The sequence below is a fragment of the Phacochoerus africanus genome, chromosome 6 (genome assembly GCF_016906955.1).
Source record: "Phacochoerus africanus isolate WHEZ1 chromosome 6, ROS_Pafr_v1, whole genome shotgun sequence".
Lineage (NCBI taxonomy): Eukaryota > Metazoa > Chordata > Mammalia > Artiodactyla > Suidae > Phacochoerus > Phacochoerus africanus.
In genome coordinates, this window is record NC_062549.1 from 88,050,322 (window position 1) to 88,076,774 (window position 26,453).

Here is a 26,453-nt window from a genome sequence, read left to right on the forward strand (position 1 = left end):
TGGGATTAGAAAATGTCCCCCTCCTCTCCTGTCTTTCCATTCAAATCTAGCCTTTGAATATAGCTTGATTGATCTGTCTAAAGCACAGCTCCGATCATGTTCTTCCTCAGCTTTAAAAATCCTCAGTGTTGATGATTACAATGATGCTGTTGATGAAGAAGAATAACCCCTTCTTCTCTCTTCTTCCTGGCCTTGACATTCAAGTTCTTCCAAAATATGACATAATCCAACTTGCTATGCTTCTCATTTACCCTTTTGCTTCATAAATATGGCCCATGGTTAACTAAACAGTTGATCTTTCCCAGATATTCCCTAAACTTTACAACCATAATTCTTTTGTCTTCATACCATTCCCTCCTCTTTGTCTGTGAAAGTTCTACCCATCCTTTGGGGCTGTTCAGGTTTTGTCTCTTCTATTTTGTTTTAACAGGTCCTCCAATCAGATAATAACTTACATGTAAATAGACTTTCTCTTTACAAAATGCTTTTCTTCTACATTTTTATCACTTCAACATCATATCAAAAAGAAATAATTTTACTACATGAATCCAAGTGTTTTCACTCCCAATGCTGTGCTTTCCTATTATCACTTCTTTGTTTCTTTGAATCCCAAAGCACTGATTATACACCTCTCACTCTTATGCTTGTGTCATAGTAATTTAAATCCTGATTTAGCCCCTTTTCCTAACTGTGAGCTTCTTAAAGGTAGGATCAATGACTTTATTTTATTTGAATACCTACCCAATTCCCTGCACAGAGTAACAGTCGATTAGCAAAGATTTATTAAACTAAACTGAATTTAGTTGATCTCTGATTTCCTCTATGCCTTGAGTTTATGCCAGGTGGGTGTGGCTAAGTGAAACAATGCCAAGACAGATTCAGTAAAAGGGGAAGAACAGTGACTAAGAAGATGGAAAGGAAGTGACTACAAATAGAAGACTGGATGAGTCAGGTTTTCCTATAGGGCATGGCAGTTGGAGGGCAGTAGTTTGTTCTTTATACCTAAGACAATGGAAGTGCTGTAATGCCACACTCTTCTTCCTGAGACTCACTAATCTCTCTCTGTCTCAACCATCATCAACCTCTATCTTCTAATCTGGACTTCACTATGATCTGGCCTCTCTGCTAGGCTCAATCTTTGCAGGCAAAGACCAGCCTAAGAGAGAAATGTGTTGAAGTGGAGTTGAAGAAGAATGGCAAGACTTGGAGTGAGTTGGGATAGGTGGGAAACCCAACCCTACATTCCTATGGCATCTGAACATACTTCCTCACCATGGCCCTCCATTGGTATATTTCAGGACTATCTTTTGGTTCTTCTGCTGTTTTCAGTTCTAGCTTCAGCTATAGTCAGGCCATTCTGGTCCTCATTCTTGCTTCCTTACCTACCTCCTCTGCTCCGATTATCATCTCATCCTAGAAAGTTTCCTTGTCTGTTGTAAGCCTTAATAGTCTCCTTCTTTTCACAGTTTCTAAAGCATTTATATTTATAGGGTTCATTCTTTATGAACTCATGTATCTGTCCAATTTATTGTACTTATGACTTAAACTCTTCTGGACCTTTGTCTCCATGGTAAGCTATTATTTGTGTCAGACCATATGTCCTGCTTTGAGGGTCAAAAAAATATGGCTACCATACTTTGAGCCATACCACAAAGTTTAGTTCTTCATTTGTATAATTATTTTTCTTGTGATATAACCTTTTCTTCCCAAACTAGACTTTTTGTTCCCTCCAAATAAAGACTACATATTTTACTTCACCTACACCTAAATTTATCTCACAATGCCTAGTATAAAGTCTAAATAAAAATTGATTAGTTGATTGATTCATTGATTATTGTTCCCAAGCCATGATAAAATTGTATTTTCTTTTGGTGGCCATTTTCCCATGCTGATGATTAAAGTTTCCCAGAATTTACCTGTACCCAACAGCTCCATCATAGACCGAATCGTTCAGATAAATGATGGAGCCTCCAGGTAATACAAACTGCTGTCCAGCTGGAGCATTGTATGATACCAAGCCATCTGCCAAGGGAAACAGATATGTCAGTGCCTTTGCAAAAGAGATGTGCCTGTTGCTCAGACCAACTATCCCAGGGAGCTACCTGAGGTTTCAAGAGTGCAATCTTGAGCAGTGTGTCTACCTAGGACTCAATCTGGGTACACAGGGAGCACTGCTGAGGAGGACTCTTCAGCAGCAATCAGCAAAGTGACTTGGAATGCTTTATACCAGGTATGGGGCACCAAGCCCCAGGAGGGTAAATAATATTCCTTACTTTACCCTAATCAAAGGGAATCACTTCTTGATGATTAGTAATTCCATCCCTTCCTGATTTGATTGCCTTTATTTCCCAGGGGTTGAGGTTTCTTAGTCAGATCTACAAGCTCGCTCTCTCTCTAGACACCTACCTAGCCAGACACAGCCATAAAGCTCCACCCTCATGCACACATTCATGGAGTGATCAGTGACTGGTATAAAGCGGACAAATCTGGCCACAATGGGTGGCTCCAAGTCCTTGAGGAAAATGTCATAGGGATTACTATTTCCATCCAACACCTGAGGAGAGAGAAGAGAAAGAATGAGGAGATGCTATGAAGTTATGCTGACTCTTCTTCATTCCCCAAGTCATATTCTTTGGTGGAACCTCTCTTTTTAATTCAAGAAGAAGAATGTATCCACCCATTTTTCTCAGCAGCCTTGATACTTCTCTCTGTGTCCTCACCCCACCATCCCTCATCCTGGGTCACACATTTGCAAGAGCATGCCAGGTCTGTGGATGCACATACCTACTTAGACAACCTATGTACTTCCACTTCTAGCCTAAGTCAACATACGCTCCTGGACATCCCAGGGTTGGGATATAACTTCTTACCTGTTTGCCATGCCGGTTCCGCCAAGAGATCCAACGAGTGCCATCCCGACTGTAATTGATCTTGTACATGGGGGCAAACTCAATGCCATGGCCCCCTGCATGGCGTCCCTGGGTCCCCACCAGAGTGATAAAGTGCAGGGTGTGCAAGTCAATCTGCAGAAACTCCTTCAGGTCATCAGGTTCCACCGGGATCTCAGGACACCAGGCTCCATCCCCTTCTTCTGAGTCCAGCCTTGAGTGACAGGGTTGGAGGGAGAGGAAAGAACCATGTAACCACTGAGTTATGTACTAGTCACCAGCAAGCAGCTGCCCAGTCCTGAAGGGAGGAAGCAGGCTAGAAGTACAGTCCAGATGAACCCTTGGGGCACTGCCCACCAGTCTGACTGTCACCATTGTAGCCATTCGTGGTCAGTTCCCTCTCCCTGGGGCACCATGAAACCCAGAAAGACTGTCACCAGCAGGGAATTAGAAGCCTTGAGTTGACATGTAGCTTTTATTTCCCATCCTTATCTAGACATCTCAAGGGAGGTCCCATGTGATGAAACCCTTCCTACCCTCTACCCCCCTGTCTAGTCATTTTATTCCCCCTCCCCCATTTTCAGTCTCAGCATAACAAGGCTAGCCTGGATATCAAGTTTAGGAGTGGGAAGAGAAGAATCATAAGACCTCCAGTGTAGGTTGGGTAATGCAGTTGCAGTTTAACCAGCAAGATGAGTATGGCAGCTCAGCAAAAAGTCTGGAAACCTATGGTGAGAGTGAGGAGTAAGAGTATGTCAGGGAAAAGTAAATAATCTGGTTTCATTTTATTACCTTTTATTACCAGGCTGAGTTACCAGCAAGCAACACTGTGAAATCAATATAAGGTTTATTTTGGGAACCTCTTGCCCCTTTCCCTCTTCCCTGGAATGTTTCTTCTCTCATGATGACACCTACCCATTGTTGCTCTCAGCCCCACCAAACAGCACTCTAATCTTTCACACACTAATACAGAAATCACAGAGAAGGTTTACAGGGTTGCTTTTCTTATGAATGATTCCATTTGAACAGAAATCAATATTTAACACCAAAAGAACTAGATGCCAGGAAGAAGGTTACTTCCTAACAAGCTGAATAATTTTTGAGGAGGGAGTTGGTTGCTTTAAAGAACCCCTGATATTAGACCACAAGAAACCCACCATACTTTGTTTATGGAGGAGGGTGACCCTTCTAGGTGAGTTATCCTAGAGAGAAGGGAAGGATTCATTGGATGCTTCACCACCCATTTAAGGCCTTGATGCTTCACACAATGAATGATGTTTCACAGGCAGCCACTGAAAAGAGGACCAGGTCTCCTAATTCCTAGTGTCCTACCTCGTCTATGCCTTCCCATATCTACCACATAATCCACTTCCTGCAGTAGCACCCAGTGAGAAGGTGAGATATAGTAAGTCCACTGCATATCAATGAACCCATCTGTTGTGGTGGTGTGGCTCTATGGCCTCTGTGGTTAGGATGAGGTTACTAGACCAGCCTATGCTGCTAGGCTCCAAATTCTCTACCTGCAAACTTGCAGAGCAGGACAGGCCCACTAGATGTCCTTCCCCTGTACCCGCCAGCTCCCACCAAGTACCACCCTTCCTCCTTAGCCCCTTGAGTCAATAATTTTGTCCAACCTGGAACTTAGGTTTTCTTGAGGTATCCATCCTCACCTTCCATATTTGGCAGCAGTAGATTCTGACCACTGACTGGAGGCTGTGATGTCCTCATCTGGAATGTGGCCTCCTGACATGCCCAGAGGATAGCGGCATATGGCTGAACCAGGAGAAAGTAAAGAGAAAAGAGAATAAATACTTTTATTTTTATTTTCAGAGACCCTTTGCTAGAATACAATTGATTGTTAGACAGGGAAGAGGGACTACATCCCTCTATGACCCCACTTTGACCACTCTGACTCTCTCACCCTTTTCTTCCTTGCTCCGCCTCCAAATTTATTAGTATTTCATTTTCCAAACATTGATTCTCAGCCAAATCTACCTTTTAGTCCAAACTCTGGAAATACCATGATGTGCTGATTTATTCTTTTGCTTGGTAATAACTCCATGTCCCACTCCCATTTCCTTATTAGACGGTGTGCTCTTCTAATCAGTTTTGCAACAGGGTGAGTTATCCTCATAATCAACAGGTAGCTTTTATGATCCATAGTGTTTTTTTCCCTAAATAGCTGATTTCACGAAACTATGGATCAGAGTCAAAAACAAAAACAAAAATAAAACTTCTCCTATGAAGGTATTAAACACACAACTTTGGCCTCCATCAGCACCGTGTTTTGGACTCTGGCTAAAAATAACATTCTCTGGAGATGGACTCCCTCCTCCAGCCAAGATAGAGTAACAAAGACCAAATTTACTTTCCTGGGAGAAATAATCAAAAACAGGAATAACATATGAAAAAATTAAGCTTGAATATAATAAATATAAGACCACAAAGGGCAGCAATCCCTGAGAGATGGAAAACAAAGATGAGCTCCACAATCACAAGTTACTGCCCTGAGAGAGTGTCCAGGCTACAACACAGTGAACAAGAACTCAGGGAGAGGCTGGAGGATTCTCAGAGCTCAGAAGACAAAGACAAGTGTTGGAGAGGTCAAGGGGACTAGAGCTCTCAGAACATAGGATTTCCAGTAAGAAACAGGATCCCAGATGAGCAATGAATAAATGTTTAATATAAATACATCCTAAGCAAAAAGGAAAAAAAAAATACCAGGCTATAAGAGAAGCAGAGAAATAGAACCTATAATAAGAAAATTAACTGATTAAAATTTATTCAGAACTAATATAAAAGTTAGAATTGGAAAAGGAGAACATTAAAATAGCTACAACTGTATTGTGTTCAAAAATATAAGGAGAGCTATCTAGGACATAGAAAAATAGGTAAATCAAATTTCTAGAGATAAAACTTGAATATGTGAGATAAAATACATTCTATAAGACCAAAAGTAGATTATACATTGGCAGGAAAAAACAATGAACATAAAGACTGTAATAGAAACTCTCCAAAATGGAATGATGAAAGAAATAAGAATCAATAAATAAACAAAACGTAGAATATTAGTAAGATGTGGAACATTTTTAAACATCTAGACATACATGTAAATTGATTCCTTGAAGAAGAGGAGGGAGGACGACAGAAAATTACTTGAATAAAAAAAAAGATGGAATTTTAAAAATTTGATGAAAATTATAAGCCTAAGAAACTTAGCAACATCTGAAGTACAAGAAATACAAAGAAAACTATGCTATATAGCATATCATAAAGTAATTGCTTAGAACAAGTGATAAGAAGAAAATCCTAAAAGCATCTAGAGCCAAAGAAAACAATAAAGGACTAAAGATAGAGATGACAGCAAATTCCTATTCAAAATTGTAATTATGTGATAAATATATGATTCTTAATGTTATTCATATCTATTTAAGTGGTAATTGGCTATTTAAACAAAAATAATAACATATTGTGTTTACAAAATATACAAAAGTAAAATGAATGACAAAAATAGCATAAAGCTTTAAAGGTTTAAAGGCAAAAAATGGAAGTCATCTTGTTGAAAGGTTCTTATACTTTATGTGAAGTGATATAGTCCTTGAAGATAGACTTCAGTTAAAGATGTAAATTGCAAACTCTAAAGTGAGCACTAAAATAATATTTTTAAGACTTATAGCTAATAAAATCAAAAGATAAAATGGAATCATAAAACCAGTTAATTGAAAAGGAGGCAGAAGAAAAGGAAGGAACATAGGCCAAAAAGAAAACAAATAGCAAGAATATACATTTTAAGTTAACCATATAAACATTCTTATTAAATATAAGTGGTCTACATACCCCACTTAGGAAGCAGAGATTGGAGAATGGATTTAAAAAGAAAAAGCAAGTTTAAACTACATATGGCCTATGAAAAAACACTTTAAATATAAAAACAGACTAAGTTAGAAAATATGGAAGAAATGTACCATGAAAACTTAAAAGAAAGTTAAAGTGGCTATATTAATATTAGACACAAAATATTTCAAGAGAATGAATAAAGATGGTATTTCACAGTGATAAAAGGGTCAAGAACACATAATGAGCACAATCTTAAGTATTTATACACCTACTAACAGAGATTTACAACAAATGAAGCAAAAAATAAATAACTACAAAAAAGGACAAATCCACAACTTTTTTTAGTTTTTGTTTTGTTTTGGTTTTTTGCCTTTTAGGGCCGCGCCTGCAGCAAATGAAAGCTCCCAGGATAGAGGTCCAATCGGAGCTGCAGCTGCCAGCCTACACCACAGTTCTCAGCAACACGGGATCCTTAACTCACTGAGCAAGGCCAGAGATCAAAACCACATCCTCGTGGATACCAGGCAGATTCGCTACCACTGAGCCATGACAGGAACTCCTGACAAATCCACAATTACAGCTGCAGATTTAAATTGTTCTTCACCTAATTTCTCTTCACATATAGATAGACAACAGTTACATGAAAAGAAATTTAACATCACTAATCATCAGGGAAATGCAAATCAAAACCACAGTGAGATAGCACCTCAAACCTGTTAGAATGGCTGTTACCAAAAAGATGTGATCTTTTTCTCAATATAAAATATAGACTCAATATATTGTATACCTGAAACTAGTATACTGTTATGTCAATTACAACTCAATTTAAAAAATTATATTAGTATTTCCGGATAGAGCAATAAGGCAAGGGAAAAAATAAAATGTACCCAGATCAGAAAGGAAGTAAAACTGCCTTTAATTGTAGATAATATGATCAGTTATGTAAGAAACCAGATAAAATCTACAAAAAAGCTACTACTAGAACTAAAAAATAAGTTCAATAAGGTTTCAGACATAGGATAAAACAATCAGTTGTGGTTCTATATACTAGCAGTGAACAATTACAAGTTACAGTAGCAATAAAAAATTAAAAAATATTTAGGGATAAACATGACAAAAGACATGAAAGACCTGTACAGTACTCAACATTGCCGATAAATATCTAAATAAGTAGAGATATATACTATGATGTTCATGGGTCAAAAAAGTCAGTGCTATTAAGATGTCCATTCTACCCAAGGTTTCAGAAGGCATACTTGTATAAACAAACAAAATGATTCTAAAATTCACATGGAAACACAAAGATCCCAGAATAGCCAAAATAAATTTGAAATAGTAGATCAAAGGGGAAGGACTAACATCAGATTTCAAGACATTATAAAGCTACAGAAATCAAGACAGTGTGATATCAGTGTAGAGAGAAATATGTCAATGAAAGATGAAAACGTGAAGAACTAGACACACATATATATGCATCTATCTTATCCTGCAGCCATTCACTCCTAAGCATTTGTCCAAAGGAAATAAAAGTATACAGCCATACAAAGACTTAAGAATGTTCCTAACAGCTCTATTTGTAATAGACAGTGCAAACTGGGAAGTAATCACGTCATCAACAGGTAAATGGATAAACAAATTACAATTTGTAATTACAAATTACAAATCCATGCAATGAAATACTACTCAGTAGGCCTGGGATAAGAACAAAGCAAATAAGGAGTCTAGGATGCAAAATGTAAGGAGGTGCTCACTTCCAGGGTCATGGAGTTGCCTGCACTGCTTTGCAGGATCCTGAGGGTGAGAGCCTCCTTGCATTTTACACCCTAGGCACCTCCCTTACTTCACCCTAGTCCCGTCTCTGTTACTCAGTAATTTTAAAAAGTTCTATCCATACATGCTACAACACAGATAAACATTAAAATATTTCTGCTGAGTGAAAAAAGTCAGGCAAAAAGAGTACCTACTGTATGTTTCTATTTATATACAATTCTGGAAAATGAAAACCAGTCAGTCTACAGTGACAGAATGTAGATCAGTGGTTTCCTGGGGAAGGGAGGAGTAGGCGAGAGAAATTACCAAGGGGCACAAAGAAACTTTTGGCAGTGATGGGTATGTCACTGTCTTGATTATAGCGATGATTTCATGGGTTTATATATAAGTCAAGGCAGATCAAATCATGCATTTTTAACATGTGCTGTTTATAGTATGTCAATTATATTTCAATGAAGCTATTTTTGAAAAGTAACCTCTGGAGTAAGATAATAGATTTTTAATTGTACATTTTCACTTCCATTTTCATAGCAGGTATCCAAGGCTTTCCTGTTCCTTCACCCCATGGGGGATTTATGTTTACAAGGCAGAAATAAGAAACTTCTTAGAGAGCTTGCTCTCATTAAAGGACTTCCTGGAAAGCTTGCCCTCATTAAAGGACTTCTTGGAAAGCTTGCTCTCATTAAAGGACTGTAGGATGAAGAAGAGGTGGCAGAAAGTGAGACTTCTCTAGGCTGGAAGGGGACAGAGGCAGGCAAATTAGAGTGTGTACGGGCACCAAGCTCCTTTCCTAGAAGTTCCTTGGAGAGGTTACATAACATCAAAGGGAAATGGTGTCATGTGAGCATGGAGCCCACGCTTGGCATAGAACAGGGGAACTGCCGTTCTTAAAGAATATGGTGGGCTTGGAGGAGAAGGACATCCACCATAATCAATGATGAACTGAGGCAAGAGGCCCTCATGCCCATATTAGACCTAGTAAAGCTCCTGGATTCTTGTCCAACCCTAGGAAAGGGAAGGATGACTCTGCATCAAGGCCCAGCTGACCCTTCAGAAACAGTATGATTAAGCAAAACCCTTCATAGTCAGCTTTGGCAAGAAATGCGACAATTACCCAACTGAAACTCTTCTCTGTTCTTGTCCACTGCATTTTCCAAGTCAGATTTGAATCAAGAGATGAGCATGGGGATTTGGTGTTATTTTGCCTCTTCTTGTCAAATATATAATTTTTCTTTTTTTGTCTTTTCAGGGCCGCACCCACGGCATATGGAGGTTCCCAGGCTAGGAGTCTAATCTGAGCTATAGCTGCCAGCCTACGCCACAGTCACAGCAACTCGGGATCCAAGCCATGTCTGCAGCCTATACCACAGTTCACGGCAACACCAGATCCTTAACCCACTGAGCAAGGCCACGGATCAAACCCGCAACCTCATGGTTCCTAGTCAGATTCATTTCTGCTGCACCATGACAGGAATCCCTCAAATGTCCATCTGGCCCCAAGTCTCTACTAAAATATAAATCAGATCATGTAACCCTCTGCTCAAACCATTCCATTAACTTCCCATCTCCTTCACAGAATAAAACTCAAAATCCTTACACATAACCTATCCCCTGACTATCTCAGATGTTGTCTCCACCTGACACCCCATCAATCACTGGCCTCTGTGCTGTTCCTTAAGCCCATTGTGTGCTTCTTCAGAAATCAGCATTTATTGTTGAAGTATTTAATTTAATAACATAATAACATAATCATCTTCACAGAGTGGAGGAAAGAGTCGTGGAATACCACAGTTCCCACTTTTTTTTTCACATTATATCTCTAAAATCTGAAGCCAACTTGCAAGCAAAGAGTGAGTCATATTGTTTAACTGTCAGTATTTTCTTAATGATACATCTTAGCGTCAGCAGTTCCTTATATTCAATGAAATACGTTAATAATAGCATCCATTTAGAAACATGCATCAAGTGTCAGGCATTAAGATAAGCATTTTGTCATTCATTATTTCAGGTGTCCCACGTGTTACCCATTTTTCTAGTAAGAGTTTTAATAACTGCCTGAGACCTTTCATTGAGCAAATACTAATTCAGATTAGACTCTGACTCTAGAAACTGTGACCTCACTAAACCATATAACCTCTGAAAACCAAAAGATTTCAAATTCACTCCTGGATCTACCATTTAAACCACGTGGGATCAGAGCAAATGACATACCCTCCTGGGGTATCCTCTTCACATGGAGAGCAAAGGTTCTGGAGGAGACGTTTTCTAAGGCAGTGGATCCCAAAAGCCAGTGCGTGGATCACTTGTTTTAGAATAGCTTGGAAGGTTCTAAATACATACGTGTGAGCCCCCTCTTAGAGATTTTTTTTCCTTTGGCATTATCTGAAGCAGAGCCCAGGAACCTGTTTCTAAGGTTTCCTGGGTGATTCTGCTGGGCAGCCAGTCTTGGGAACCACACTGCTGCCAAATCCCTTCCCGCCTGGACACAAGATTATTCTCTCGAGCCATGCCTGACGGCCAGAGAAATCCTCATTCACAGTCCCACAGGATACATTCCTGGCTATCATGTATCTCTAGTCACTGAGCCATGAGTGTAATGAGAACTGCTTCCCGGAACATCTAAAGTAAACCAGAAATGGGAAAGGAGGGTCGCATGGGGTGAATCATGATACTGTTGCAAATAACTTCCCTACCAAGGCACTGCTTATCCTGGGAACAGCAATCAAGAAGTTTCAACAGAGTTGTTGCTGCTATAGCGGCCCTCATGAGAAATTTCAGTTCCTTTATATTTCCTGCACTCAGGAATCCTTCCCATTTTGTGTTATCACTAAACTCAAACAGGAATGTTCTCTATTTAACAGGGAGAGAGGGAGAGAACAAGAGGGCAAGATTCTACCTAGGATACTCTATTTGCTGTGAAAAAGTACCAACTCCCTTCCTGAAGGCTCTGTTCTCCTTATTTATCATTGTGTGAGAGCTGTGGTCTTCCAAGTGTGCTCCCAGGACCTGCAGCATCACCATTACCTGGGAACTTGTTGGAAATGCAAATTCTCCATCCCCACCCCAGACCTACTGGATCAGACATGCTGAGGATTTTTCCCAGCAAACTATGTTCTCGCCAGCCCTCCAGGCGACTGGTGCACACTCATATATGATAATTAAAGGAACTGGGGGATGAGATGAGGCTTCAGTTCTCCACATAAACAAAATGCCAAATGTGTCCTCCTCATCCCCTCCAGCTCTTCCATCACACAAAAGGGTTTAAGTCCACTGTATGTGGACAGCAGCGTGGCAACTGCACTTATGAGAACTAGATGAGCTCTCCCTGAATCAAGAGGAGTTCTCTGAACCCTGCCTGGAGACCAATAAAGAGTTCTTGGAGGGGAGGAATTCAGGATAATAGGTGACATGTTATTCTTGCTAAGAGGCAATCAAGGTGAGGGGGGATGCAAACTTGGCTCTGAGAAGCATCTAGTGCATCAGCAAACCCCACAAATTTACCTCCTGAAAAGTTCTTCAGTACAGCTATCTCTCTCCTTCCCCACTCCTCCCATGCAGAGACCAACCTCCACCTTCTGATCCCCCCAACCCCTGTCTGAACCACTCCAATACTTTTTCTATTGAGATTTTAATTTATTTTTATCTTTTACTTTTTAAATTTTTATTATAGTTGATTTATAATGTTCTGTCAATTTCTGCTGTGCAGAAAAATGACTAGTTATTCATATATATATATATATTTTATATAAATACATTCTTTTTCTCACATTATCCTCCATCAATGTTCCCTCACAAGTGATTGGATATAGTTCCCTGGGCTATACAGCATGATTTCATTGCTTATCCATTCCAAATGCAACAGTTTGCATCTAACCCCAAACTCCACTCCCTCCCCCTCCCCCTTGGCAACTACAGGTCTGTTCTCTATGTCCATGGGTTTGTTTCTTTTCTGTAGATAGGTTCATTCATGCCATATATTAGATTCCAGATATAAGTGATATCTTATGGCATTTGTCTTTCTCTTTCTGACTTACTCCAATGCCTTCTAGCTCTTCTTCCTGGTTCCGCTATTGTCCCCTCTCCACAGAGTAGCCCAAGTGGACTTCCTAAAGCCTTATTCTAACATGAACCTTCTAACAGCTCCCCATTCTTCTTAGTATAATGTGACCCATGGTGCCTACAGGATCGGGCCTCAGGCTACCTACTTCTCTGGCCTCATCTTGGGTCATCCCATATCTACGATCTCTAAATTCCAATAAGTTGGTCTTATTTCAACTTCACAAAGGCACAACATACCTTCCAACCTCAAGGTCTCTCTAAACATGATGCTCCCTTTGCCTGGAATGCTCTTCCTTTCCCCTCCTCTACCTGATAACTCCTGTCATCCTCTAGCTCTCAGACCACCCCTCTCTTAGGGAATTCTTCTGCACCAATTAAGTTAGAAATCTTGGAAGTGCCTGTCATGGCACAGGGGAAACAAATCCAACTAGTATCCATGAGGATGCAGGTTCAATCCCTGGCTTCTCACAGTGGGTCAGTGATGCAGCATTGCCATGAGCTGTGGTGTAGGTTGCAGATGTGGCTTGGATCCCCGTTGTGATGGCTGTGATGTATGCCAGCAGCTGTGGCTCCAATTAGACCCCTAGCCCGGAAATTTCTATATGCCGTGGGTGCAGCCCTAAAAAGCCAAAAAAAAAAGGGGGAAATATCTTTTAAATGCTCTTATAACATACTTCTTTTCTTTGATAGCACTTTTCACACTTGTGCTATAAATAGTTGTTTATTTAATTTTGGTCTCGCCACTCAACAGTACATGTTCTAAGGGTAGGGAGCCTGTCTATCTTTCTCTGTTCTCTCTCCAATTTCTAGTAGGGTGTCTGGCATTAACTGAGTGCTCAGCAAATATCTCTTGAAAATGTGATAAAAGAAGAGTTTTCTGTTGTGCATTATAATTAGGACTTAAACGTCTGGAAAGTTAGGGAAAGAGAGCCCCAACTAATGAAATTTAACGAGGGAGCAGACAGCTAGACTTCCTTATAAGTCTGGTTTATTATACACTTTCTTGCAACCTATCTTTTTGTTCATGGATTTAATAAGTATATGTATTTAATAGCTGTTCATATATTTAACAAATAAGTTCCTGCTAGGTATCAGGTACTATTCTGAAGATTCGGTAGTGAACATGACAAATAAAATGATTCTACATTCTGGTAGGGGAAACAGACAAAAGATACTAGCTTTTAATAATCAAACAGGAAAACTGGCTGTTTGACACTAGCTATTATTAGCTATTACTAAATCAGGTAGTGTGACAAAACTATGGAAAACACTAAAACGTGGTACAGGGATAAAAATGATGGTGGGTGAAACGAGGAGTTCTTTTAGGCTACAACCTTCACCAGAAGCTTTGCTTTACTTGTTTACCTCCTTGTTGAAACTGTAAGCAATTTTGAGAATAGCAATCATTTCAGATTCTTCCTTTGCCCCTTCAACATAGAGTCAAATAAATGTTCAACATTAGATGGTCAGCCACTAGATGGTCAACACACACTTGCCAAATAAATAAGCAGACAAAGTGGTAGAGAGATGGGTAGGTGGGTGGAAGGGTGAATGTAAGAATTAATGAATGGAGACTGTGAACTTCACCACATGTTGAATTCTTCAGAGCAGCTGCTATGATTGATTCATTTCTCTGTCTCCCAAAGTGCCTGGGCATAGAAGGTACTCAGCCCACATTTGAAAAAAAAAATACCCTTCTCAGCAGGGTATTCAGGGGGCAGTGCTTTCCCCAAGGAGGGCCAAGATTTGTTAGCATGAATGCCATCTTTTTTTTTTTTTTTGTCTTTTTGCTATTTCTTGGGCTGCTCCCGCGGCATATGGAGGTTCCCAGGCTTGGGGTCGAATCGGAGCTGTAGCCACCTGCCTACACCAGAGCCACAGCAACGCAGGATCCGAGCCGCGTCTGCAACCTACACCACAGCTCACGGCAATGCCGGATCGTTAACCCACTGAGCAAGGGCAGGGACCGAACCCGCAACCTCATGGTTCCTAGTCGGATTCGTTAACCACTGCGCCACGACAGGAACTCCACGAATGCCATCTTGTTCCCAGCTCACAACAACCTCCAGAGAGGGATGCTCTTTCTGCTCTTTCAAGGGCTTTGTTGGCATTTGCATGAGAGGAAGAGAAGTTCTGACATGAACATTAGTCAGTGGAGGATCTCTAGATCAAGCCAGAGTAAGGCTCTGGGCCCCAAGTTATAAACCCTTTTCAGACAATGAAGTAGGGTTGGTGATCCACAAGTTGAGACCAAGGAATATAAGGATGAGGAAAGGGAATTCAGAGACAAGAGCCAGCAAAGCAGCCATTAAGGAAAGTTTCTTGATGAATCAGTATTGCCAGAGGCCTCACAGAAAGGACACAGGAAAAGAGGCAAGCTGATCTTGGATGGCCTTTCTCATCCTAGTGGGTCTTTGGAACCAGGATGAACCTTGGCCCAGGGCAACCAACGTGGCACTTCTCAGCAGTACCAGTGTGGTTTTCCTATTGACTATGTCTATTTTTGGTAAACTTCTGTGGAAGGGATTCCAGCCAATAGTGAAGACAAAACTGCCAAGTAGGCTCAAGTCCTAAATGTCAGGTCCCCTTCTTTCCCCCAGTCTACTTCATCATTTATCAGAGCCCATCAATCTGCCTCTGAGCTCCACATTATGAGATAGAAAACAGCATCAAAAAGCAGAAAATAGCAAGGGGAGCAAGAGACCCTGCAGCAAAGTATCACCTGATTTTGCCTGTTGAGTTGTCTTGGTGCTTTCCTGACGCTTCTGCTATCCACCAATCTCCTGGACAGAGAGGCCAACTCATTTTTCGAGTTTCCCAGAGTGGAAAACTACTGGCACTGGCTGCTGCATGCCCAGGCGGAAACTCGCTCCATCCTGAGCTCTGGTAGGGCCTGGCAAGCAGGCTGAGGAGAAGCAGCTGCCACCAGGCCCCAGCTTCCAAGAATTACTTTCACACTGTGCTGCCAAAGTTGGGAGCCTGAAAGGGCTGCTTGTTCCATGATGTTTACCATCTCACTGTTAGCTCTAGACCACAGGCTCCCCCATCAATGAGTGTTCTATATGCAGCTTCCAGGAAAACACACACATGGCACACATGAGGCCTGGGGCAAGGAGAGCCAACAGCTGGGCCTCTTCGGGCACAGAGAAGATACAATTTGACTGACAGAAGTGGGGGTGGGGAACTGTGTGTGCAGTTATGTGGGTCAGCTGGGGGACCCAAGACAGTCCATGGCCTAAAGGAACATCTGGACCATAATGCTTTAGAGCCAAGACTTTAGGAAACCAACCCTCTGATGGCTCCATGTTAAATATCAGAACTTCTGAGGCCCAGAGAGGTGAATTGACTTACTCAAGGATGCATAGCTGACTAGTGTAGTCAGGACTGAAGTTCAGATCTCCTGATCCTCGGTTCCTCTTTCATCAAGCCTGGCCACCTTGACCTAGTTTTTCTAGCTTGAGAGGGAATAAGGTGGTCTGATTAAAGTGTGATTTGGGCCCCTTCTTTCCACAAGCTCTATTAGCAGGCTACTTCAGACCGGATCATTGTGCAGGTACATATCTACATGATGGGATCTTGCTAGGTGCCAAGGAAAATTATTTGGGTTCCTACAGATACAAAGAGGCTATTTTGCCAAGACCTCTTTTGCCCAACTTGAAATTTCATATAAGAATAGCCTTCTAAGGGACCTGCCATATAGCAGAGGTAACTCTAATCAATATTCTGTGATAACTTATATGGGAAAAGAAACTGAAAAAGAATGGATATGTGGATGCATATAACAGAATCACCTTGTTGTACAGCAGGAATTATCACAACATTGTAAATCAGCTATAATTCCATAGTTTTTTAAAAACAAAAAAAAGAATAGCTCTTTATTATTTCAGTTTTCCTAAAAGCCCAAAATACTTTCCAGAAACAAATATTGCAGAGCTCCAGAAGAGAGGTCCCCAAGCTGTAATGGATTTCTTGTTACTGAGATGAGGGTCAGATGAGATAAGTTCTTACTCCTGGTTAATAAAGTTAATAAAAGCCTCATAGTAAAAATAGAGTGCCCTTTCCTTCAACAAGGAGGCAAGTGATAGGGACAGCTGGGTAACTATGCGTTAAGAGCTGAGAAAGAAGCTGCTGCATAGTTTAGAATCATCATAGATCCATGCTTAAAACTGATTCTGCTACTTCCAAATTGTGGAACCCCAAGACAAGTTACTAAGCCTCTCTGCACCTCAATCTCCTCACCCTCGATAACACTGCCAAGCAGGGTTGTTGTAAGGATTTAATATACTGTATACAAAGAACATAGCACACTTCATGGGAGGCAGTAGGGAATCACTAAATAATATCTAAGAGAAAGAGAGGGGTCATTTGTTTTAAATATTACATTCACTCTTTCTTAAGCAATTCAGAGGTTTTATGGCCTTGGGAAGGATTTTTAAGCCTTCAGCCTCTCAGTTTAACGACAATAATAGTACTTGTTTATAAGAATACTATAAGGAGATATGAGTAAACATATGTCAAGTACTTAGATAGTAATGTTTAGAGCAGAGCAATGCTTAGAGAAGTAACATTTAGTAAAGATTAGATGTTATTTATTTTTCAATAATTTTACTCTAATTCACTCTAAAAAAATATTGGAGTTGGCTTCCAAAGCTGTATAAGATACTAAGTAAATAAATAAACAAGCAAATAAGTGAAGGAATGTAGGAAAAGGAAAAAAATAGGGACGATTCAAAGCTATGGATAAATCCCAAAACATGTTACACTTGGTTCTTTACTGTTTGCTGGGATAGTCCTCACATTTGACTCTGAGCTTCCTACTAGCCAGTTCAAGAAGCAAAGTATAATCAGTTAACATGAATCACAAGGGCAACAAGGTAAAAGCTAAACTTTAATTTTTGTTTCCAAGTGGGATGGAGTAGCCTACAGTAAGCAATGCTCCCCCTGAGGATAACTAGAAGAGCTAGATAAAATTTTAAAAAATCATCTACTTGAAGGCATCTGATAGTTGCTGAGGTAGTGAGAACAGAGGCACTGCTACTTCAGAAAAGGGAGAATCTGTAGTCAGCTGGGCTAAGGGCAAGACACTGACTTTGGGCTTTGCACCAGTAGGGGGGTTACTGCTTTTGAAATAACCTGGGATCCTTCTAGCAGGCAGCTTGTTTTCCTGTTCAGCACATTTGCCAAATATTGGAGTTGTGTAGAGAGGCAGTATAAAAACCTAAGGGAAAACCCTCTGAAAGGCTGAGCTGAGTTTTTGAGTCTGACAAAACAAAGACTAGAGTTCAGGACCCACCAGGAAGAGAGGCCACGGACAAAACATAGGATTTTTTGAAAAGCACTGAATGACAAAGAATCCAAGTTTATATCCTATCAATTGCCCAGAATGAAGATATTCTACCCTACCAAGTAAAGGCAGAGCCAGTGACTTTACTGTTGACCAATCTGGACTTTGGGTTCACAGGCTCTTAAGAAAATCAAAGATCCAAACACATTTCTAAAGAGAAGAGCACCCTAGCCTCACAGAGAAGTGGGCCAAGCCAGTTTCTACCCACATGCAGGGCATCTTAGTGGTTATAAAGAAAGAAATATGTGTTCAAATTTATCCTGATATTTATAAATTTCTTGTTCTTGGCATTTCAAGAGAGAAATTCAGATGCATCCTCATAAGAGAAATTAAGGATACATTTTATTTAATCAAGAAACACAATCAGTAGCCAAAGATATATCATGTTGTTGCTAATGAGACAGGCTAGGAATTGGAACCTGGTACCCTTCACTGCAGTGCTTGCACCTGGACTTACTCTCCTCTTCTCCCCAAGCAACAGAATACAAAGAAACTACAAGGGACTAAAAAAAAACTGCACACCTGTGCAGCTGGGGCAAGTTATGAACAATAAGATACAAAAAGACCAAAACCCAGTTCCTGCTTCTGAAGTATTGTGAGCAACAGCATAGTACTACACACAGTCCCTGCACTCAGCACCACCAAGAGGGTGGGGGGACCACCTAAGCCACCCTCCAGCCGTCCCAGGGGTCCACTCCTATCTCTTCACCATTTAAGGAACCAGTTCACCACCCCAGGGAGCAAGCAAGGAAACAGTTACTTGTTTTGCTCCCGCATGCTACAGCATGAGTGCCAATAAAACCTTGCCTAAATTTCCCTTCTGGCTTTTTATCAATTTCTATTGATTAAAGAGTCTAAGAACCTGGGTCAGTAACACTATCGTGATTAGTCCTCGTCGTCATAGTACAGTAGTAGTAGTAGCAGCAGTAGCAGCAGCAGCAGCAGTAACAACAGCAACAGCAGCAGCAGCCATTATAACAATAATAGTAGTAGCATAGTTATCCATCACTGTTGAGCAAGTAACTCAATAAGAAAAGCTGTAACAAAGTCCTAAATATTAGTCTAACCTACTAAAGATTAGATGTTATTTAATATTGTAGCTTTCTCAAGGTGGATTTAGCCTAGCCTCATAGCCAGGGCTTCTCCTGTGCCAGGATGAACCATTTCTTTACTTAGCAATACTTATACATAGAAGATACACTTCACTGTTAGACCTTATCTCTTGACTTAACAGCACTCAAAAGATTAAATACAAATTCATTGCCTGAAATACCAAGGGTAAGAGCTTTACACACATCTCGGCAAATTTAAGCACATTTTTTTCTGTATTTATAACCACTAAAATGTTCTGCCCGCAGGCCAAAGTGGGAAGTTAGGCTTTCAGGAATAAGCACAGAGGCTTCTCGACCTCTACAAGGGGAAGGGCTCTTCCAGCCCTTGGAAACCAGACGCTGGACTTCTTTACTGCACATTAGTAGCTGCAGCTCAGGGAACTTCAGTCTGTCATCCTCCTATGTAGTAACACTTTCAACATTTAAAGGAATAATATTCTTATGTCTGCTCAGCTTCTGAACACCTTTGTAAGACCAAGACACACGTGGCATAATTTAGATCCTTTTTTTTTTTTTTTTTGTAGAAATACACAGAGAAGCCAGGGAACTTCTTGACTTTCCTTCATTCCTGCCTTCTTTTAATTCCTCAAACATTTATTGATTGCTTCTATAAGCCAAGCAGTACGATAGCCATGAGGACACAGGAGATGATCACCACACCAAATAAGACAATGGCCAAAGTCACAATCATCTGAGGCAGGAAAAAAAGAAGTTGCATACTTTTTAACAACTCATCACCTCCCACTTAAGCCCCTCCAAAAACCCTCATTGTTTTGAATGTCTTAACTTTTGCTTTACTTTACTGTGTATGTGTCCAAACCACTGAGAAATTCTGGGAGGCCTATCTTGCCACATTCAGGCTCTTCAGAGGTCTGTTGGCTAAGACCAAGAGCTAAGTCAACAATCACACCATTTTCCCCAGAAAAAAAATACACTGTCATGGATATGCTCAGCCTGGGCACAGGGCCATGCATTAGGATAGCCAGAGTTCAGGGTTGTCAGAAACCCCTATTCCCCAAAGGTAACTTGAGTCTCTCTCTCGGTGACCACAAGAGACCATAATAGTCACTAGTGAACTCTTTTGCTCTTTCCTCCTCCATCATCCGCTTGATAAAAACTGTTGTTTTATAGTCTTTGGGTAATTTTAATTTCTTTCTCTTCCAAAAGTAACAAATCACAACCCTTGATATTTTTATATAACTTTCCAAAGCCCATTGACTTCCATTATCTCATTTGATCTCCCTACAGTAACCCTGTGAAATGCAGGCAGCAGGGTCTATTCTTCCCATTTTATAAGTGAGCAAAGTGAGGTACAGAGATTTACCAAACATCGCAAAGCAAGATAGCAACAGAGCTGGAAATAGAATATAGATCCCTCCATTTCCATTGCCATCTCTATCCACCACCTATGTTGTCCTCACACTCTGCTGTCAGCACAGGCTCTCCACACTGCCTGTAGTGTGACCTCAGTGTCAAGAAGAACCACCAATTTGTGGAACAATCTGGAAAGAGGGCCCAGAGAAACTTATTGCTTGTTCAAAGTTTAGAATGTCCTGACTCCAGATTTGTTTAAATCTTATAGCAAAAGGAACATGAAACTGGGCAGGAGGCCACTAGCACAGCATTTTGTTATCACTGGGTGAAGGGAAAGCCTTTGATCAGAAAGCATCTGTCACATATCAAGGATCCCAAAATTATGCGATACCTGTTTTTGCCACCACCTTAACCTCATCTTTGTCCTATGACCCCTCTATGGCAACCATCTCCTCTCCCTTGTTTTTCTTTTTGTGACTGTGCCTTCACTTAAGCTCAAAATCTCTCCCTTCCTGTTTTCATCCGGCCCGACAAATTTCTTTATCTCCGGATCTCTCTTGTACCTTCAGTATCTCAACCAGCATGACACCAGAGACTCGATGTGATTGGGTAGCAAAACATTCTGAGTCTACCACTCCAGGAGCAGTAGAGCATAAGAGGTCAAGACCGTGCTTTCTGGAGGTGGATCCCATCATAGTTCTGCCACATGGCTAGGTCTATAACCTTGAGTGAGTTACCTAAAGTTTCTTGGCCTCAGTTTCCCCTCTGTGAAAGTGAAATAACAATGCTACCTACTTCATAAGATGGTTGTTAAGATTAAATTTGTTGACGCCACTTAGAATAGTACTTGGAAAATATTAAGTGCTCATTAAATATTTGTTGGTACTGTTCCTTGAAATCTGCATTTTCTTTTTCTCCATTTGGCACAACTAAGAGTGCTCAAGGGGCAAATGAGTTTCTGTTATCCCCAGAGGAAGATCCTCTTACTGGCAGGAAGGATACCAGAGGCCACCCTCAGGCTAGACTTGATAAACAAACATACAAACAAGAAAGAGCCAATCTGGGCAGCATCTAGCATTGCTCAGTTAAGAGAAATTCAACCAGGGAGGTCTCTTCCCAGCCTTTTTTATCTTTTTCCCAGGGGCCTTCTCAAGCCATATAAAGTGTGTACACACACACACACACACACACACACACACACACACACACAGCCTTAATTAAACATGCATAGCCTTAATTAATACCTCAGGTCTGGTTTCAGAAGCCTGGAACCAGCACTACATTCTCATTAACAGTTGAGGCTCCATAAACCCTCTCAGCACATCTCTGGGGACAGGAATGATGAGAACCCAGGGAAACACAAATGATTTTCCAATTTGGAAATGTATGTAGGTAAAGTAGCAGGTATCAGCCTTGGTGTGAGATAAGGGAGTGGGGACAGGGAGACAACTCTGAGCAGAAGGGAACCAGAACATCTCCAGGGCTGTTTGGTTTCTCTGCAAAGATCAGTCAGTCCTGAAGGGCTTCCAGCTATAGCTTTGCTTGCTGAGTGTCCTAATGAGATCCAAATTCCAAGTGTGAGCTCTATATGATCCTGAATGTAGGACTGATACTGAAAAGAATAAAACTACAGTGATGAACCAAAAACATATTTGGAACCAGTAGGAAAAGAATCCTAAACCCTTAATATCTTTGTTCCTTCTTTCAAAGTGGGGACAGTCTAGACACCAAAGGAGGACTCCCCACCCCATGAAGTGGCCCCTGTGAACTGCTAGCAAGTGGTTTACTTCCTAGGATGGGAAAATGAAGAATGGAAATGGGAAGTCCCAGGACTTGGCTCTGTACCCTGGATCTTAAAGGCCTAGGTTGCTTGTTGGGGAGGAGAGGGGCGTTTCTCCCTTTTTGTAAGCACACATAGTCATCACAAACCAAGTCAGGAGAGTGGGGCCAACTGCCCCTGTGTTCTTTACACAAGCAGTTATATAGTTGGCTGGGTGAGTCCTTAGGACTTCAGACCTGGGAGAGGTTTTCAGGATCATCAGATTTCTATGTTTCCCATTTGGAAATCCATAAGTTTCTGGATCCTCAATGGCCACTGAAACATTGGCCTTATACCCTGTGGTGAAGACGAACCCTGGTGGCTGATCAAGCAACAACTATAGCTAGGAATATTGTTGTACTTCCTTGTGGAGTCTAAAGACTTCCTTTCCCATGGAGGGACTCTCAACTCTCCTATTAAATCCAGTAGCCCCAGACCAAGTTGGGAAAGAGGGTCCTTGACCCATGGACCCTACAGGAGGATGGAAAACTGCTCCTCTGGGTCCTTCACTCATGACCCTCCACCAGGCAGTCCCACGTGTACTCTCCCTCCCTCTCAGCCACTGCATATACTATTTCTTCTGTCTAAAGGGCTTCTTCTTGGTCCCACCTCTAGAGAAAAAGATGCCCTACAGCAAATGGATTCTAGTACCATGAAACTTCTGCAGGCCAGATTGGGGCAGGGGTTTCTGTACTCAGCTTGTCACTAAGGAGAATTTTAGGATTTAAATTTTAAAATATTTACAAGCTATCTCCTATGTGCTTAGCCTAAAAGGCAAGATTCTCCTGAAGTTCAGACTTTAGATCCCTGAGCCTGTGAACTAGCAGGGAGTTGGGGATATACAGTCTTTTTTATGAAGAATATCCATCCAATTTCTAAGCCCAAAACCTGTCAATATCTTCTAATATGGACAGCTAAGCTCCCACACCACTCAATTACAGTAAGTTTGTGACAAAGGGTCTCATATATTATCTAATCCAACCTAATTTTACTATTGGTGAAAGGATTAGGACAGTACAAAGAGGTGTATAATATCTTAGTGTCCTACAACTGATTTGAGACCAAGCCAAGGGAAGCGAACTAAGTGTCCATCAGCAGGTGAATGGATAAAGAAGGTGCGGTATGTGTGTGTGTTTGTGTGTGTGTGCGTGTGTGTTTATGTGTATAAAATTTTGCCACTTAGAGGGCAACAAGAATGGACTTAGAGGGCATTATTGTAAGTGAAATAAGTCAGAAAAAGACAAATACTCTATGATATCACTTATATGTATACTCTAAAAAATACAACAAACTAGTGACTATAACGAAAAAAGAAGCAGGCTCACAGATACAGGGAACAAACTGGTGGTCACCAGAGGGAGAGGGAAGTGGGAAGGGGCAAGATACAGGTAGAAAATTAAGAGGAACAAACAATTATTAAGTATAAAATAAGCTGCAAGGAAATATTATACAACAGAGGGACAATAGATATTTTATAATAACTATAAATAGAGTATAACCTTTAAAAATTGTGAGTCACTACATTGTACACCTGTTAATTTATATAATTTTGTACAGCAACTATACTTCAATTAAAAAAAAAAAAAGACCAAGTCATGATTGTAACTAGGGTTGTTCTCAAAATAACTTTCTTGTCTTTTTTTTTTTTCAAATCTTTTTTTTTTTTGTCTTTTTGCTATTTCTTGGGCCGCTCCCATGGCATATGGAGGTTCCCAGGCTAGGGGTCTAATCGGAGCTGTAGCCGCTGGCCTACACCAGAGCCACAGCAACTCGGAATCCGAGCCGCGTCTGAGACCTACACCACAGCTCATGGCAACACCGGATCCTTAACCCACTGAACAAGGCCAGGGATCAAACCCAAGACCTTGTGGTTCCTAGTCAGATTCGTTAACCACTGAGCCACGACGGGAACTCCTCAAAATAATTTTCTAAGTGAGCTAAACATTATTTTCCAAATGAACTACAAAACATTCATTAGACTGTTCTAATAATATCCAAATTATTTGATGATTTATAGAAATGTTTTTTCAGAAATTGTTGGTATGATTCTTTGATGCAGATGCCAATAGGTAAAAGATATTCCTGAGCCATGATTTTGACAAAGGAAACTGCCTCACATTTTTCCAGGGACTTCCTCCTTGAACTGACAGTCTGTAGGTCCCAATCCCTGACGTACTTTTGCAGGGGATGTTCACTAGGCTCACACCTCAAGACTATGTACACACACCTGTATTTCAGTATTTTCCATGAAAACTTGCATACCTTCTACTTAGCCCCTAGTGACAATGTCAATTTCAACATTGCCATTACTGGAAATGACACTAACATCACCTGACCCACCACCTGCTTTGCTGCCACTGTCAAAACTCCAGTGCTTTAGAGTAGTGAGCCAAGAGTCTCACAGGCATCATGCCTTGACCTATATCACTAGCTTGCTCTGTAGTCTCCATGGGGGTGGTACCTTAGGAGACCTATGCTCTCAAATTATAGATAATTTCTTTAAATACCAGTATTATTCACCCTCTGTTGGCTTATGGTGACTTTTCTAGATTGATATTTTTAAATATTCAATATCCCTATTAATAAGTCATACCAGGAACAGAAGGCTCATTGACCAATGGTCATGGTGAAATCTTTCAAATGAGCTTAAATCAATATTTGTTTTAGACTTTATACATTAATTGAATTTAATGCTTAGCCCAGTTGCTATTTGTCAAACAATATTTATTCTTAATGAGCTATTAAAACATCTTTCAATATTTTAACAATTGAATGTATATAGGTTTCATTTACAGCTCAGTTCTCCTGGACTTAACTCCAACATTTCATCTATTTATCCAAATGGCCAGGCTGTGGGGAAATCTAACTACCCAAGAATTTACTCTATTACTTTCAGTAACACCAATAAGGACTTCTGAAAAGTCATCCTTAAAGTGCATTTACTATTAACCTACTCTGTGTTCATCAAGCCCTAAGCCTCCATGAACCCCAAGTTTTATGACTAGACTCACTGATGACAACGTCTCATTGCTTGTTTCCAGTTAACCTTGATAAAATACCAAAAATGGTAGAGAGAAGACTTATTCCTTCAACAAACTTCAAATACTCCATGTTCTTCTAAAGATCATCACAACACCTTTATTTCTTTTTCTTGACAGAAAGAGCCAAACGAAATAGTTGATGCTAGGAATGGGGGGAGGGAAATGATTTAAAGTTAACTATTTTCTATCTTCAAACAGCCCATTGCCTGCTCCAGGGCTACAGCAGTGTTGTCTAACACAGATAGCTAGCTCTTTTGGTTTGGCCTCTTAAATATCTTTCCGGCATACCAGTCTCTATGAGTGTGCCTAGTACCAAAACACTGTGCCATTCCGTGCACTCATAGTCACTCTTAGAGACCAAAGCAGGGAGAATGACATGGGGCTTGTTAAACATAATAGAGGCAACTAAACTTCAACTAGGTGCGAATAATACACACCAGAAAACTGAAATAGTGGTGCCAAAGTTCACATCTGAGATATATCAACTATATTTATTATAAGAAAGTAATAAGGCACTGGATTTATTTAACCAACTAATCACTGATTTTAAGGTGTTTGATTATATGGCCTATGGAGGTATAAAGAAAATCCCATAGAAATAAAATTTTTGCAAAGGGAATATAGTGAGCATTTCACAAATGTATGCTCATGCTATATGAAGAGGAGAAAATGGAAACGCCCTTGGGAATCTAAATACAGAATGAAGCCACTGGATCTCTGATATATTGCCATGGGGTGATACATTGGTAAAGTCACTTTGGAAAACTTCTTGGCAGTATGCAGAAAAACAGATCACATGTAACATATAAGCCAGCTTATACTAGGCCTATACCCAAATGACCTGAGTATATATCTTTATCAAAATACCTTTATAAAAGGATTATAGAAGCTTCATTCAAAATGAGGCCAAACTGGAAATAATCCAAATTCCCACCCAGTATAGACTGGATAAATGAAATATTAATACACAATAATGAAAATAGTTGCCAAATTCGTGCAACATTAAGGATGAATATCATGAACAAAATGCTGAATGAAAGAAGCCAGACACAAAAGAGTATTTATGCATCCTATGATTCCATTTATATAAAGTATAAGAACAGGCAGAACTAACATATGTTGTTAGAAAACAGAATAATGACTACCCTTGGGGGTTAGGATGGGGAAAATTGACTGGAAGAGAGCATGAGGAAAGCTTCTGAAATGCTGGGACAGCTCTGTTTCTTAATCTGGATACTGCTTAGATGGATGTGCTCAGTTTGTAAAATT

At 40.5% G+C, this 26,453-nt stretch overlaps 1 protein-coding gene across 2 annotated transcripts in view; it reads right to left on the reverse strand.

The window, feature by feature from the left end:
• The window catches only part of DDR2 (discoidin domain receptor tyrosine kinase 2), a 162,855-nt gene that overhangs the window by 34,235 nt on the left and 102,167 nt on the right, over window positions 1-26,453 (reverse strand). For both annotated transcript variants that reach the window (XM_047784048.1, XM_047784047.1), the window contains exons 4-7: window positions 4,559-4,661; window positions 2,871-3,102; window positions 2,407-2,554; window positions 1,917-2,022 (exon numbers count right to left, since the gene is read on the reverse strand). In XM_047784048.1, coding sequence (XP_047640004.1) covers window positions 1,917-2,022; window positions 2,407-2,554; window positions 2,871-3,102; window positions 4,559-4,661 — 589 coding nt within the window. The remainder of the gene's footprint in view (window positions 1-1,916; window positions 2,023-2,406; window positions 2,555-2,870; window positions 3,103-4,558; window positions 4,662-26,453) is intronic.